The sequence below is a fragment of the Nannobrachium achirus genome (assembly GCF_963921795.1).
Source record: "Nannobrachium achirus genome assembly, chromosome: 2".
In the NCBI taxonomy this organism is placed as follows: Eukaryota; Metazoa; Chordata; class Actinopteri; order Myctophiformes; family Myctophidae; genus Nannobrachium; species Nannobrachium achirus.
In genome coordinates this window covers 67598758-67613255 of record NC_137811.1, presented here as the reverse complement: position 1 = coordinate 67613255, position 14498 = coordinate 67598758, and the positions used below count along the sequence as shown (strand labels likewise).

The window sequence follows — 14498 nt, the reverse complement described above, 5'->3', positions numbered from 1 at the left end:
GCTTAGGTCATACGTTCAGCTCAACGTTTCATGTATACCTTGGGGAGTATTTAACAATTCGCAGCAGAGTGACTTTGGTTATGATCCATTTTATTACTTGAGGCCTACATGAAATGTCCAGCTATGGGCTATGGTTAGGAAAACGGTCGAGTTGGAATTGGGCGGTGTGGGGGGGTTAGGAGATCGGGGATTGTGAGGGTTTGTATTCTGTCATTTAAACAGGTAAAACGTTTAAAAACAAAATCTGAGGGGCGGGCGGGGGCTGTTAAACGATTTTGTGCGTAGTGAGAGGGGGAGGCCGGGGGGTAAATGATTTTTATACTTTGTGCGAAACGGGGATGGTCGTTTCCGGGGTGGGGGGGCGGGTGGGGTGTCACATGTCAAAGCTTTGTATTTAAATGGAGGTAGCCTGTTTTAAGTACTTTAGGAAGGAGCCAGCTAGGGGTGTGGTGGTGGGGAATACCTAACTGGACTATTCCCGCTCCGGACGAGTAGGCGATTTGAGGGGGGGGAAACAACCGCAGAGGGGTGCGGGACGGGGAGAGGGGACGGCAGTGGAAGATGAGGGCATTTCAGTTGTGACCTTCCAGTGTAGATATAGCTTCCATCGTCGCCCTCGATGGCGGATTTATTCGCGGTTGCGTATTGTATCCGAGCTTGCAGGTCTGGTATTTTCTGGCGCGCAACTTAAGTATAAATCGAGCGTCGGGGGTCGCGATGTCTACGTGCGGCAAGGGGAGATGACGACCCGTTTTTTCTTTTCTTTTTCAACAAGATAATTCATTTCCTCTACTTTCTTTTTTCCCATCAGACCATGCAGCCCACCACCCCCTCAGGATGAGTTGTCAGAGTAACTTGTTTTGGGGTTTTTTCGTAGGAGAATATCGGTCGTCGTCGTTTTCCCATACTGTGTTGTAGCATCATTGATCTGTAAAGTAAAAATAAAATAAAAAAAGTAGACGTTGTATTCAGGTCACCCGAACAGGAAATATTAAGAGTACATGTAAAATAATGTCCCGTTTGTCAATTTAAATTATTTTTCTTTTGATTGTTTTCCCCCGATTGGAAACGTTTCACGTCCATCTGTAAGCTTTAGTCCGTCGCAGTCAAAGAGGAAGCCAGCGGTAGAAGATAGTAGCAGCCACAAGGAGGAGGGTACACTGCAAAAGATCCAGAGTGTTCATTTGAAAAATAGCAGATATACAAGCTCGCAGCGCGGCACTCGGTGCCGCGCTGTGAGCTTGTATATCTGCTATTTTTCAATAGCTAAATAATTAAATAATTCTAGGCCTAAATGGGTTAAAACAATCTTTCAGATTGGCTATTCTCGCAGAGCGACAGTCATATGACAAAGTAAAAATGGGTAAGGGCCATTTTTTCCCCCTACGGAATTAAAGTAACACAGTGATTTTCGCAGTGTATTTTGCAGGGCTGTAGAGCTTCCTTTTTTTTAATGAGGCATAATTTTTATGGTATCTGTTCCAGACACACAAAAAAAAGCCTTAATGTTACTTTTCCCACAGCTGTCTGTGAGCAAAGAACTGTCTAGGCTAGGTAGGCCCTTCACTCTCTGTCAATATATGATGTCTGTATGTTCATACATGTCCCACTATAATCATGCTTTAGTGTTGCATTTCTAGTTTTTCCTTCCATTTTGTTTTGTCTTTATTTCCCAGACAATGTGGGATGGATGTAAGATAACGGGAGATGTGTCGGACCCTGGTTGTTGTAACCTTTGTGTGTACAGCGTCTCTCTCTCTTTTCACATGACCAAATAAACACATGACTAACACCCAACGGCTCGTGTTGCACTGCTGTCGGCTGGAATTAAGAGGCGGTACAGACGCAGCCATTGTTCAAGTCCCCCAGTTGTCACTGCGTGCTTGGCTGATGCTTTCAGTAGGCGCTCTTAGTGCTCGGAGAACGCCGCGAACGAGTCGTGACGACGCACTGATTTTGGCAACTGTGTCATTTTAAAGAAGGAATTGACAGGGCTTCTACCATGGCTGCCAGCCTGTACTATGTAGTAGAGCTAACGTTTCAGGGCTTTGGGCTGTTTTGTTCCCAGCATAGATTAACTTCCAGCATGTACAATTAACTAAAACCAATGACTTGATTTAAGGGCCTAGTTAAACATATTACTGGAGTTGGCATCTTTTGGCAAGTGTTCGTCTCAATGCGCATGATGGCGAGTTAGTAGAAATCTATAAAGCTGAATCTGATGGGGGACTAATGGACTATGGAATAACCACGGGGATTAAACTGTTTGACCTTGTTTTACAATCTATGATGTCTACTTCTATCACTTGATGGCAACAGTGAATTCATTCTCCATTATGCTTAATTTATGTATATATATATACTCCGTCATACTACAGAGCTACATGCCGAAAATAGCTAATCGGCTTGCAGTGCGCCTATTTTCAGCTTGGTGACTGCGTCGTGTGGCGACGCATAGATCGGTCTATAAATGTATAGGTATCTCATCCGTCTATGGAAGTCGTAGTGTTAATGTTAACCATGTACCCACACATCATCATCAGTACTGCAACTAAAGCTATCTTCTGTAACTCCGTCATACCTCTCACCCACCCGCCCCATCATATGGTCTCCTGCCGTCTTTTCTCCGAGGACCACCTGTTTATAACGTTTCAGTGTACGGGCTTGAGCTCCATGCTTTTCATTTGGCTCCTTTGGCCGCTTAATAAGACAGAATGACTGTGTCAGTGAATTATTCGTTTTGAAACTCCTTTTATGAATTTTTCGTTTTTTTTGGTTTTTAAATGTTAACTGTGTCGTTTTATTTCTTTTTGTTTTCCAGTTTTCTCAGAAAAAGTGATTTCTTAAAGTGAATTAATGGAAAATTAAAACAAAAGTGCAAAAAAAAAACACAACCCACTTCTAGTTTATGAAACAATCTTTCATTTGTCTGTTTATTTTGTTTTCAAATATTGATTAAAAACTGAATTTACATGATGGCGTGATCTTTGTGCTACCTCAGTTACACACCCATATGACCTCGGTGAAGTTGGCACCCCATATGTTGAGAACATATATCAAAATTGTGTCATTATTTAGTGCTGAATTTGTGCTGAATTGTGCCGTAAACTTTATAATTTGTGCTGGTATCATTTTTGAGATATTTCAAGTTATAGTTTTGCTGAGCCTTGCACCCCCAATTTTTTGGCTCCAAATCGGGGAAAAAATGGTCTCATTCTTTAGTGCTGGATGTGCTCTAATTTGTGCTGTTGAAATCATCAATTGTGTTTTTATATATATTTACATGTATCCACAAGTTTCCGCGGGAGTTTACTGGAGACTATCAGGACCAAACTTCCGGGTTTAACAGCAGACATACAAGCTCACGTCGCGTCGCAGATGCAACCCGTTGTGAGCTTGTAAATCGGCGGCGGAACCTCGTGCAGACGTTTGCGCAATGCACTATGGGGCGTAGGAAACTCGTGGATAAATATTTATATGGTTATGAATTGGCAGATTTATCAGCATTAAGGCCCATTCCCACTGGGCCAGATAACAGATATCTGGAGATATTTCTCCAGATATTTCTCCATGCAAAGTGGATGGTAGATACAGATAAAAAAATGTTTTGCCACAGATAAAAGTATCTGTGGCAAATATCTGTGGTATATATATTTTTTATCTGTATCTACCATCCACTTTGAATGGAAAAATATCTGGAGAAATATCTCCAGATATCTGTTATCTGGCCCAGTGGGAATGGGCCTTTACAATGGTGTGGCCTGCAGAGTGCGATGGAGAGCAGCAGTGCATAATGGTAGAACATAGGAGCAGAACAGTGGTGTTATGTGGAATATCTCAAAAATGAGGTACAGAGGTACCCATATGATGTGATGGTTTGATCTATAGCTATTGTGCAATGTCATTTCACCAAAATTCAAGAGTTTGATTGATTGAAGGCTTTATTAGAAGTTTGCATAGGAAAATGTACAGATTCATGACGGTACAGTTCACTGGTACAAGGTCTACTAAAAGGAGATCCATGAAAAGACTAAGCTTATTTCAACAGGAAACCATTTAAGTATCTCATATAACATTGAATGACAGACAAATAGAACACAGTACTATGCAGTAGACATGTAAAGAAAAAAAGAAAGAAAAAGAAAACAGTAGGTCTATACAATCAGTAAGTACAGTATATACAATATATACAAGGAAGGGGCAGGTAACAGTAAGTCTAAACAATCAGTATGTACAGTATATACAAGGAAGGGGCAGGGAGGGTAGGGTAACAGTAAAGAGTGGCTCTACTTTACTGTTTACTACTTGTAATGCAGTTGGAGGCATATATTACACGGCCGGGTCTGCTCTGCTCATAATTTGCTCAGACTGGGGACGAATATTTTTTTTTAAAGCCAAGAAAAGAGTATAAAATGGAATCAATCCATTAGATGCGCTCAATCGCCATGACTTTAATACGCACCCTGCAGTAAAACACAATGTCCACACGGTGGAGCCATTTCACACTTAATGGACCTTAAGTCACTTGAGTTATTGTTGCATAATTCTTACCTCTATCTATACAAAGGATTAGTTTTATAAGTCAGTGGATAAGAGCATCAGTACAATGTCTTGAATATATATACATATAGACTAATTAAAATAAGATGGTTTCTGTTTTATCTTTAGGCTATGCTATATTTTAATTTGCACTAATATTGCACCAAAGAGAATCTACTGCATGGCACAGACTGGTGGTAGCCTAATAATGGCTGAGAGAGGGATTCTGTCCTTTTCCATTTCAGTAGGTCTGAAGCAATACACCGTTATGGGGCATTGGCATTATTATTTATGTGGCATAAAGCCCATGCTCACCTGGGGTTTAGCCAAGAGGGGATTCCTATAGTCGAGCTCTCCCAGGGCAGAAATGATTCAGTGACATGAGATAATGTGTCAGCCATGCAGCTATATAGCGCCCATCTCCCTCTCTGCATGGCTGCACCCCTCTCTGAACACCACTACCCACACTGATGCTGCTAGCTGCAGCACCATCACCCAGCCTGCTCCCTGCGGGCGAATGTATAGAACCTGACCATCCCAAATGTCTGTATTTATTAAGTGCGCTTGTACCATTTTGGTGTTCAAGAATGTGTTTTCAGTTTCATCCAACAACACAACGCAAAGGCCTACGTTTGGTGGCTACTAATGCCTGGTTTCTATGCTTTGTTGCGCGCACGCACTGAAAATAGACCCGTTCTATGCATGCATGCGCTGTGAGACTGTGGGTCGGCCTTTTTGTGTATAACACTTTAAAAATCGTTATAATTGTAGCATTTGGTACACAGTCAATGACAGTGTAGCCTACTACACTCGGCACAGGCTTTTGTTCATGGAGATTCAAGGTTGCAGAACGGGTCCTTCATTGGCATGCATGCTGAGCCTTCTGTAGCAATTTGGAAATGCCTGTTTCGAATCGGTAGCCCACACATCACATGTAAGTACCGGACCGCTATATGATGACATTTACAGGGCTGGTGTGTGATTGTTCGCGAACGAATGGAGTCCTTTGAACGGCTCTTTGAAATGAACGACGGGAGCCGTTCCTCTAGATGAACAGTTGTGGAAAAAGTGCAACATTCTTTAGGCCTACTTATAAATGTAAAAGTATCAACACTGCAATGTAGAAGTAGGCCTACTCTGCCACAAGTAGAAGTTTGGAATTAAAATGTAGCCTAGCCTAAAAAATACAAAGGTATTGGTATCAAAATGCACTTAAAGTAGGCTACTAATAGTAGAAAGTACTCATTATGCAATATGTCCCAGGCCATTTCACAACTTTTCCAATGAATAAAATGTTGGAAAAAACGTTTGAAAATAGCCAAGCTCACTAGATCTGCTGTATAGGTTTGAAGTGATTTGTAATTATAATCAAAATCTACGAAGTGACAAGTAGGCCTAACTAAAAATGAGTCTTTTTTGAACGGCTCTTTGGAAAGGAACGGATCCCAGAGATCCGGCTCACTTCAAAGAGCCATAAATCCCATCTGCAGTGTATACTCAGAATGAACCACTGTCCCCCCCCCCCCCCCTTGTGGCGGACCTTTGAAGTGCTCCGCTGGTCATTGTCATTCTGGGCACCACCTCTCCATTGATCTCCATTCAGAAAGATAGAACACTGCAGAGACAGCGCAGCACAGGGGGCTGAAGCTAAACTGAAGCAGTGGTTCTCAACCTGTGGGTCGGGATCCCCAGGGGGGTCCCCAAATTATTATATTTTTTGGGGGGGTCCACTGATGATTAGCTTAATGTGAAACAAACCAATACAGTAGGTCTATAATACGTGTATTGGGTATCTGCACATTTCTTAAAGCGACAATTTAGGGACTTTTAAGACCCTTTTAATACCTCTAAAATGTAAAAAAGTGTGTGTGTGTGTGTGTGTGTGTGTGTGTGTGTGTGTGTGTGTGTGTGTGTGTGTGCGTGCGTGCGTGCGTGCGTGCGTGCGTGCGTGTGTGTGTGTGTGCGCGCGTTGCATGATGCGAGCCGTCTGATAATATTACAGAGAAGTTAATCAAGCACATTTTCTTAGTCAATACATTGCAGGCTGCAGCATCAAAAGTCAGCGCTGCTGGATGCAGCTGTGGTTCTGTGTGTGTGTGTGTGTGTGTGTGTGTGTGTGTGTGTGTGTGTGTGTGTGTGTGTGTGTGGGTGGGGGGCGTGGGGGGAGCTGGGGAGAGGAGGAGGGGACAGTTCTTGAGTGCACATGGTTGCTTGCATGCATGCGTGCATGGATTTATGTAAGAGCAGCCATGCACGTGTGCATCTGAGCGTGTCAGAGCATAAATCAGTGTGGGTGCTGACGGCGGGGACTTTTGAGTGACGTGTTGGAAGAGGGAGAGAGAGAGAGAGAGAGAGAGAGAGAGAGAGAGAGAGAGAGAGAGAGAGAGAGAGAGAGCCTGCGGTTGTTCACATCAGCATAACGTCGGTAGGCTATATTATTGATGACCTGAGATAGTCTATCTATGCGGAGGCTCTCCCTCTTTCTATTAGTCTAATATGCATGCATGCCAGATGGATGGCTTGCGTGGGTGGGTGTACACAGTCAGTCATTTGTGAGTTTTTGTAATCATCAGTGGTGGAAAAATTACTCACATTTCTTCATAAAATGTAGAAATACTCAAGTAAAAGTCTGGAATTCAAAATGTAGCTACTTGAGTAAAAGTATGAAAGTGTAAAAAGTTCAAAATGTTTGAAAACAGCAGATCTACAAGTTCACAACACGTCACATTGTAGATCGTCTATTTTCAAATAGTAGTCTATAATGTAATCATTTTAGGCCTATATCTGCAAAGTAACTAGTAACTAAAGTTTTCAAATAAATAACTAAAGTTTTCAAATAAATGACTGTATAGTGGAGTAAAAGTACAATATTTGGATCCGAGATGTAGTGGGGTCGAAGTAAAAGTATTGGAAATTGGAAATACTCAAGTACAAATACCTCAAAAGTGTACTTAAGTACAGTAATGAAGTTAAAGTACTTTGTTACTTTACATCACTGCATGCATGGCAGATGGATGGCTTGAGTGGGTGTACAGTACACAGTCAGTCACTGTGAGTATAGCCTATTTGTAATTATTTATTATCTTCTAACGCTAGAGCTAAACCACACATATAATAACCACTTAAACCCCGTATGGCTGAGCGGAGTGCCTCAGGGGGGGCTCTATAGGCCTATACTAGCAGCGATGGGCAGTAGCTAGCTACAGTACAAGTATAGCTTAGCTACATAGCTTAACTAAGTAGCGTAATGGAAACTAGCTACATTTCTCTGGGGATAGCTTGTAGTGTAGTTGAGCTATATTTAATCAAGAGTAACTAGTAATGTAGCTTACTACATTTTCCAAGTAGCTGGGCCATCATGGTCAGGATGAATATATAAATTAATAGGACAGTCATTACAAGTGTCCCCAATATAGTCCATGGGCCAGACGGGTTGTCGGTATCAAAAAGGTGGCAAAGGGCGCCCGAGTCGGTGACCTTCGGGGTCGCCACAGCTCCAGAAAAACAATGGTTTAGTGATGAGAAGTGATGAGTCATCACTTTTCAGAGTTTTGTGGATGTTTTCTGGAGCCCGAAGGTCACCGACTCGGGCGCCCTAGCTAAATCATTAGAGCATGCCCTGGGCTACATCTGTGCAAAATTTGGCGCTTTTAGACTGATTAGCATGAGAAATAAAACCCTAAGGCCTCCGACTAACATGAATGCACACCCATACATGCACCGTCTTCTGAGGCCATTTATAGCCCAAGGAATGTTTTTTGTGCAAAACAAATGCTTGCAATGGATTCGGCATCATGAAAACCCCTAGTTTGACCCCTCTTATGCTACTAAAAGCAGATTCTTTTTTTTACCTTTTTCCCTGTAATGTAATCGTCGACGAATCTGTGCGGTTAAAAGTGGCCTTTAAGTTAATGGGACACCAACTCTAGAGGCTGATAACACACATTTAGCTGTGTCTCAGAAAGGGTTATCATACCAAAATATAATCTACAGATATAGAGCTTTTCAAAAATGCATGGTAACCTTTGCCACCTTTTTGATACCGACAACCCGTATGGCCCATGGACTAATAGTGAGGGGCATACATTTAATTTAAAGCCAGACAGAAGGTTTCCAGTTTCAGTCTGTTTTTTTGCAAGCAATTTATGCCTGCATGCCCATTTGTTTAGTGGAAAAAAGAAGAAAGAAAAAGTAGTGTTGATGTAGCTAGCTATTTTTGTCCTGTAGCTTGTAATGTAACTAACTACATTTCTCTGGGGATAGCTGAGAGAGAGAGAGATGAAGCAGGGACCCCCACTGTAGTCTATGTTGTATACAATTGTGTTGCAGATTCAAAATGTTCATTTAGACTTGTTTGACAGCACTGTCATCAGTGTATGTTGGATTAATGTGTATTCTCAGACATTTAAACTGTCAATATTTGGTCTGCTCTTCTTTTCCCTCTACACCAAACCGCTTTGCCAGAAATAGCTGATCTACAAGCTCACAACGCCTCGCAGCCCGAGGCGTTGTGAGCTTGTAGATCTGCTATTTTTGGCTAATGTTCCACTCAGAATAGGGATGCTAGGGTTCAATTGGTTAATGTAAAAAACATGATCATATCTACACAAAGATGTGGTGGCCTCCCTGTAGTAACTCTGAGGACGCCCATAGGGGTCCCGGACCCCCTGTTGAAGACCCCTGCTCTATAGGCCTACTAGTGTGTTTTAAGTTTTCTGTTATTGTGGGGAAAACCTTTTCTGAAAAAAAAAAAAAACCGTTGAAATCCATAAAAAAATCTGTGACATCCATGCGCTCCACAATCAGTTTATTAATCAATTCATTCTTCTTTTCTTTATTTTTTTTTGTTGCAAAATGTAGAGAAGCCAATTATTATTTAAACCTCTTTTCTCTGTTTTCCTCCCAGTGCTTGACATGGGTCTGGAAGGCATCCAGGGGAGTGAGGTCCAGAAGTGGGTAAGGCAGAGCGGCGGGCACACCTGAGACGCCAGTTGTTGCTGTTGAGCCCTCTTGGGGGTGTCGTGGGCCTAAGAAACCCAAGATGGAGGGCGCCCACCTGATGAGCCCAATGAAACCCTTAGCCACCCAGCCCTGTGATGACTTCATCATCCCCACCCACGTTTCTCAAGGTAAACATGGATTGTAAACATTTAGTGTCCCATTCAGGTACTGTATGCAGTCAGGTCAAGCTTGGCTCAGGGAGGACATATTTCCCCCTGAATCCATGGCACTTTGGGTTAGCGATTTCAGTTAACAAATCATTTCGTTCACAGTATTGATCAGTTCAAATGAATCGTTCACTTTCACCGGTCACGATCCACGCATGCGCAAAGAAGCGCATGTCTCACACGGCACTACCGGCAGTCTTGCTCGATGATGTACTGATGTAGCAGGACTGCCTTGTGCAGTTTATTAAAAGGGTTAGGCGAGTTCAATAACAAAGCAAAGCACTGTGTACAGAAATGGGAAACTGTCATATTACTGCTCAAAGACACGAAAAGAAGAAGTCTTGCTCGCTCGCTCGCTGCCGCCGCAACGACCCATATTTTACAGATCGTTTTCTGTTTTGCCTTGTATTTCCTGGTTTTCCCCAGAGCCCTGTATTGGAGAGTCACGTCATCTCCGTTCACGGCCCCATGAAGTGAACGTAGATGACACGACTCTCTATAACTTCATATCCTGTGTTTGTAAAACTGGTATCCTATACTGGCTGAGTAGGACACTACAGTGGATTGCAATCACTAGATTAAACCAGTGGTTCTCAAAGTGGGGTATGGGGCCCCCTAGGATAGGGGTCCTTGGGAGGTTCCATGGGGTCCCCAGCAAAATGAGTTGATATAGCTCCACAATCATTTTAACCACTTTAACCTTATTTTATACTTTGGAGATTAAAAAATAGCAGATATAGCTCCTAGATCTTCTGTTTTAGAAGAATTGTGAAATGTTGTGCTAATCTTTACAAATATATATTTCTTTGCTTCTGGAAGTCCCTGGCACAAAATATTTTAGCGATGGGGGTCCGCAGCCAAATACATATCATTTTGGGGGTCCTTGACATGAGAAACATTTAGAACCACTGCACCAGACTCTGCGGTGGTTGACACTTTACCCCTGCTCCACCCGGGCGCCTGTTTCAGTACAAAACTAATCTTCTCCCTTCAAGCTACTGTAATCTGTTTTTGCGTAATAATCATGTGCACAATTAGGCCATCCTACAGGGAAATCATCTGCTCTCCACGTGGCTTTCTTTAGGACTACTCGAGGTGTAAGAATTTACAGTTCGATACCAATGTCCATACCTCTGAAATAACTTGATTGACTTCATTTAAAAAGGACTAAGAAAGTATGTTATCAAAAAATGTAATGCCATCCTAGGGGCTGTTAAGTCTGACGTCATTTTGTAGGCAGAGGAGAACTTTTGGGGCCAAAAGGCCCCAGCGCCCGTGAATCTTTTTATTATTTTACTATTTACTAATTTTTCTTCTCTTTGTTGTTGAAAGGAAAGTGGTAGAATGATACTTTAGTCGTTATTTTTGTCTCGGATCTGTTGAAATAGCGAGGGACAGATATTGATAATAAATCTGCTTGTAGGTCTGACTACAAAATGATGTCACAGCTTAACAGCCCCATTTGTGTTTCTTTTATTGCTGTTGCGTTTTATTGAATGTCTCTTAGTTTACAATTCTTCACAGGACAAACCGTGATATAGTTCTTTTCCAGGTTGGAAGTGGTTAAGGTTCTGTTCCATTTCCAGCGAGCCAAAAGGAACTATACAGCAGCCCTCTGACTCACTTTGACCTGAATGGAACGCAACCTTAATTAATGGCAGCACCTGTGTTTAAATAAGACCAAAAGATCTCCAGCAGCACCCACTTAAGGTCCTTTTTAGGTACATTTTATTGTGTTTGGCATGCAGGGCAACAGGCAGCATACAGACAGGTTCAGTCAGAGCCTTCTTTTTACACAGATGCTGAAGAAGGCTCCGACGGAATGCGCGTGCCTGCTGCTGCCCATGCCAAACAATACAAAATAATTAAAAATGATTGAAAGGATTGATTTTGCGGTTTGTATTGTAAATCACACCGGTGTGATGTCATCTCGGTGTACTTGACAATACAAACCCCTAATTGTAGTGACTCGACTCGAGTGGACTTGGTGGGGGGCGAGTCCCGAGTCAAATGGTCCTGACTCGAGACGAGTCATTGACTCGAGTACTACAACACTACAAACCCCAAAATCAATCCTCCAGTTCTAGGAAACACAGAAGGGGGAACTTAAATCCTCTAAGGTATATTAATGACATAGTTGAACATTGAAAATGGGTGGTCTTCCCCTTTAAGTGAGTGCTGGCCGGTGCTCTTTTCATTTTATTGGAACACAACCTGAAACCGAGGTGTTGAGAGAAGAGGTGCACGAGAAGCGCTCTCCTTTGAAGAAACACCTGTTTACCCTACTATTTCATGTTGTCAAAATGGCTGCTGTGAAAAATGGTCTGGTCCTTTCTAAGAAATGGACCTCTCACAACTGCACAAGATGTACAGCTGTTGCAGCACTGCAGCTTGCACTTGCAGCCAGCAGCAGCCTGCAAGTGCAAGTAAAAAAGGAATGAGGTTTGAGTGTTTGTGTGTGTGTGTGTGTGTGTGTGTGTGTGTGTGTGTGTGTGTGTGTGTGTGTGTGTGTGCGTGCGTGCGTGCGTGCGTGCGTGCGTGCGTGCGTGCGTGCGTGCGTGCGTGTGTGCGTGTGTGTGCTTGTGTCCCTTCAGCCTAAAAGCTATATTATATACCTTCGCTGAATCCCTCTCGTCGCACCCATCTATCTTGCCCCCTCGTTTTTTTCCTGAGCTTTATGGGCATGAGAAAACATACGTTTACATTGCCAAAGGAAGTGTCAAAGTATAATAAAAAACTGTTGAAATAGGGGGAGGGTGGACATCATTGTGTAAACAGAGCTATGTCACATTTTGGTGTTAAAGAAAATACGCGTTTTGGGACAAATAGCTCAGCAGTCATTTGCAGTCGCTTTGAGACAAAAAAAAAGCGTCATTTTTTCTCGACCCGACTTTATGTAGTATGCAGAAAAAAAGCCTCAGATCAGATTTAAAACGTGTTTAAAGGTAGCAGCTATGTTTACATGTGCAGCAGGTCCAGAGGTCTCTCAAAGGTTTGTAGTCACACTCACTCACGCACTCCTTCAGTGTTGCCAGGTCTGCTTATTCTATGCGACTTTGGGTTCGTTTTTTCTGTAAAATCGCCCGTAAATATGCTTGTTTCCTGGTGTTGTTTAAAGCAGTGGTTCTCAAACCTTTTCATGTCAAGGACCCCCAAAGGAATATGTATTTGTATTGCCAGCCAACACCCCCCCCCACACACACACGTAATTCTTTTTAAATTCCAAATCTCCAATGTAAATGTATTAGGGCATTAACGACTTGTGATTTTGGCAAGTCGACTCCACTCAGTAAAAAGTTGAGTTGAAGTCGACTTTATCGCTCGATGACGTCGTCAAACGATAGAAATTGTGAAAATAGACGATCTACATGCTCACAACGCCGTTGTGAGCATGTAGATCTGCTATTTTCACAATAGAACCACATGGAGCAAAAATAATGATAGAAATGAATACAAAGGATCTTTCTTTTCTATCGCAAATCAAAGCCCTGCTTCATCATACAAGGCCGTTGCACAAAAGTAGTGAAAACAGCCGATCTACAAGCACACAACGCCTCGCACCGCGAGGCGTTGTGTGCTTGTAGATCGTCTGTTTTCACTAGTTTAAATCATTTTTGGAGCGGTGAAAGCGCTCCCAATAGACAGGTATGTCTGTGGCTGGCTGGCTGGCTGGCTGGCTGGCTGGGTATGTCTGTAGCCTGGCAATACCTTGAGTGGCCACACTAGTTAAAGGAGGGGCGCTGTTGTGCAGGCACAAACACACACACACACACACACACACACACACACACACACACACACACACACACACACACACACACACACACACACACACACACACACACACACAACACAGATTCACCGCTCCACTTCGAACCGAGGTTTGATTTTAAAATGATAAATACAAAACAAACGGTTTTGGACATACAAGGTTTCCACCCGACAACGACGAAATATAACTCATGTACAGTAATTGGCCCACTGGCTTGTCACTTGTCATGATCTGAAATGGCAAATCTTTGAGTAGCAGCAGCGCTTAGAGAGAGATCTCTCTCTATAGCGCGCAATGAGGGCCTCTCCAACTCTTTTTCCCAGGCTGAATCAGGGGCCCAGCACGTCCCCGCTGGTAGGAGTCGACTTGTGTAATGAAGTCGACTTGTCGACTTTTTCGTTAATGCCCTAAAATGTATATAGGTTTAAAGTGGCTAAACTGGTAGGCGCTTCTTTTGGCAACACTGTCACTCTCTCTCTGCCCTCCATGCGTGCAGTGCAGGGCTGTGCAGTGCTCTGAGTGCAGTGCTGTGCTTTGCAGGCATGCAGGGCAGGCAGCCAGGGCTTGGCCTGGCCTCTTCCTCCTCACTCACCGTGCCCCATGTGTAACCTGAACTGTCAGGGGAACGCGCACTCGCTTCTCACTGGCGCTTTTAGTGTATGTATTTAATGTGTCCGTTTGACAGGGCCTTTACACGGCGTAATCCTCCTCAGTGTTAATTCAACTGACAGGACGGTGTAGGCTATACGCTCAGTACAGCCACACCGAAAGAATCGTTTCTTTTTTACGCTGTACATTGTTGACTTTACAGAATCAGACAGTCTATATTTTTCACACGCAAAGAAGCATGGGTGAGGCTGGTGATTAGTGTTTTTCTGGTTATTCACTTAGGAATACATACTGTATAATATACATGATCTGACAATAAAGGTGTGTGTGTGTGTGTGTGTGTGTGTGTGTGTGTGTGTGTGTGTGTGTGTGTGTGTGTGTGTGTGTGTGTGTGCGTGCGTGCGTGCGTG

General features: G+C 43.1%; 2 protein-coding genes across 2 annotated transcripts in view; both read left to right on the top strand.

The window, feature by feature from the left end:
• ccdc106a (coiled-coil domain containing 106a) overlaps positions 1-14498 on the top strand; it is a 366031-nt gene that overhangs the window by 30295 nt on the left and 321238 nt on the right. The window lies entirely within an intron of this gene.
• The window catches only part of LOC308299889 (voltage-dependent calcium channel gamma-6 subunit-like), a gene marked incomplete at both ends in the record, with an annotated part of 50356 nt that continues 45438 nt past the window's right edge, over positions 9581-14498 (top strand). The window contains one exon of the mRNA XM_080743670.1: positions 9581-9668. Coding sequence (XP_080599796.1) covers positions 9581-9668 — 88 coding nt within the window. The remainder of the gene's footprint in view (positions 9669-14498) is intronic.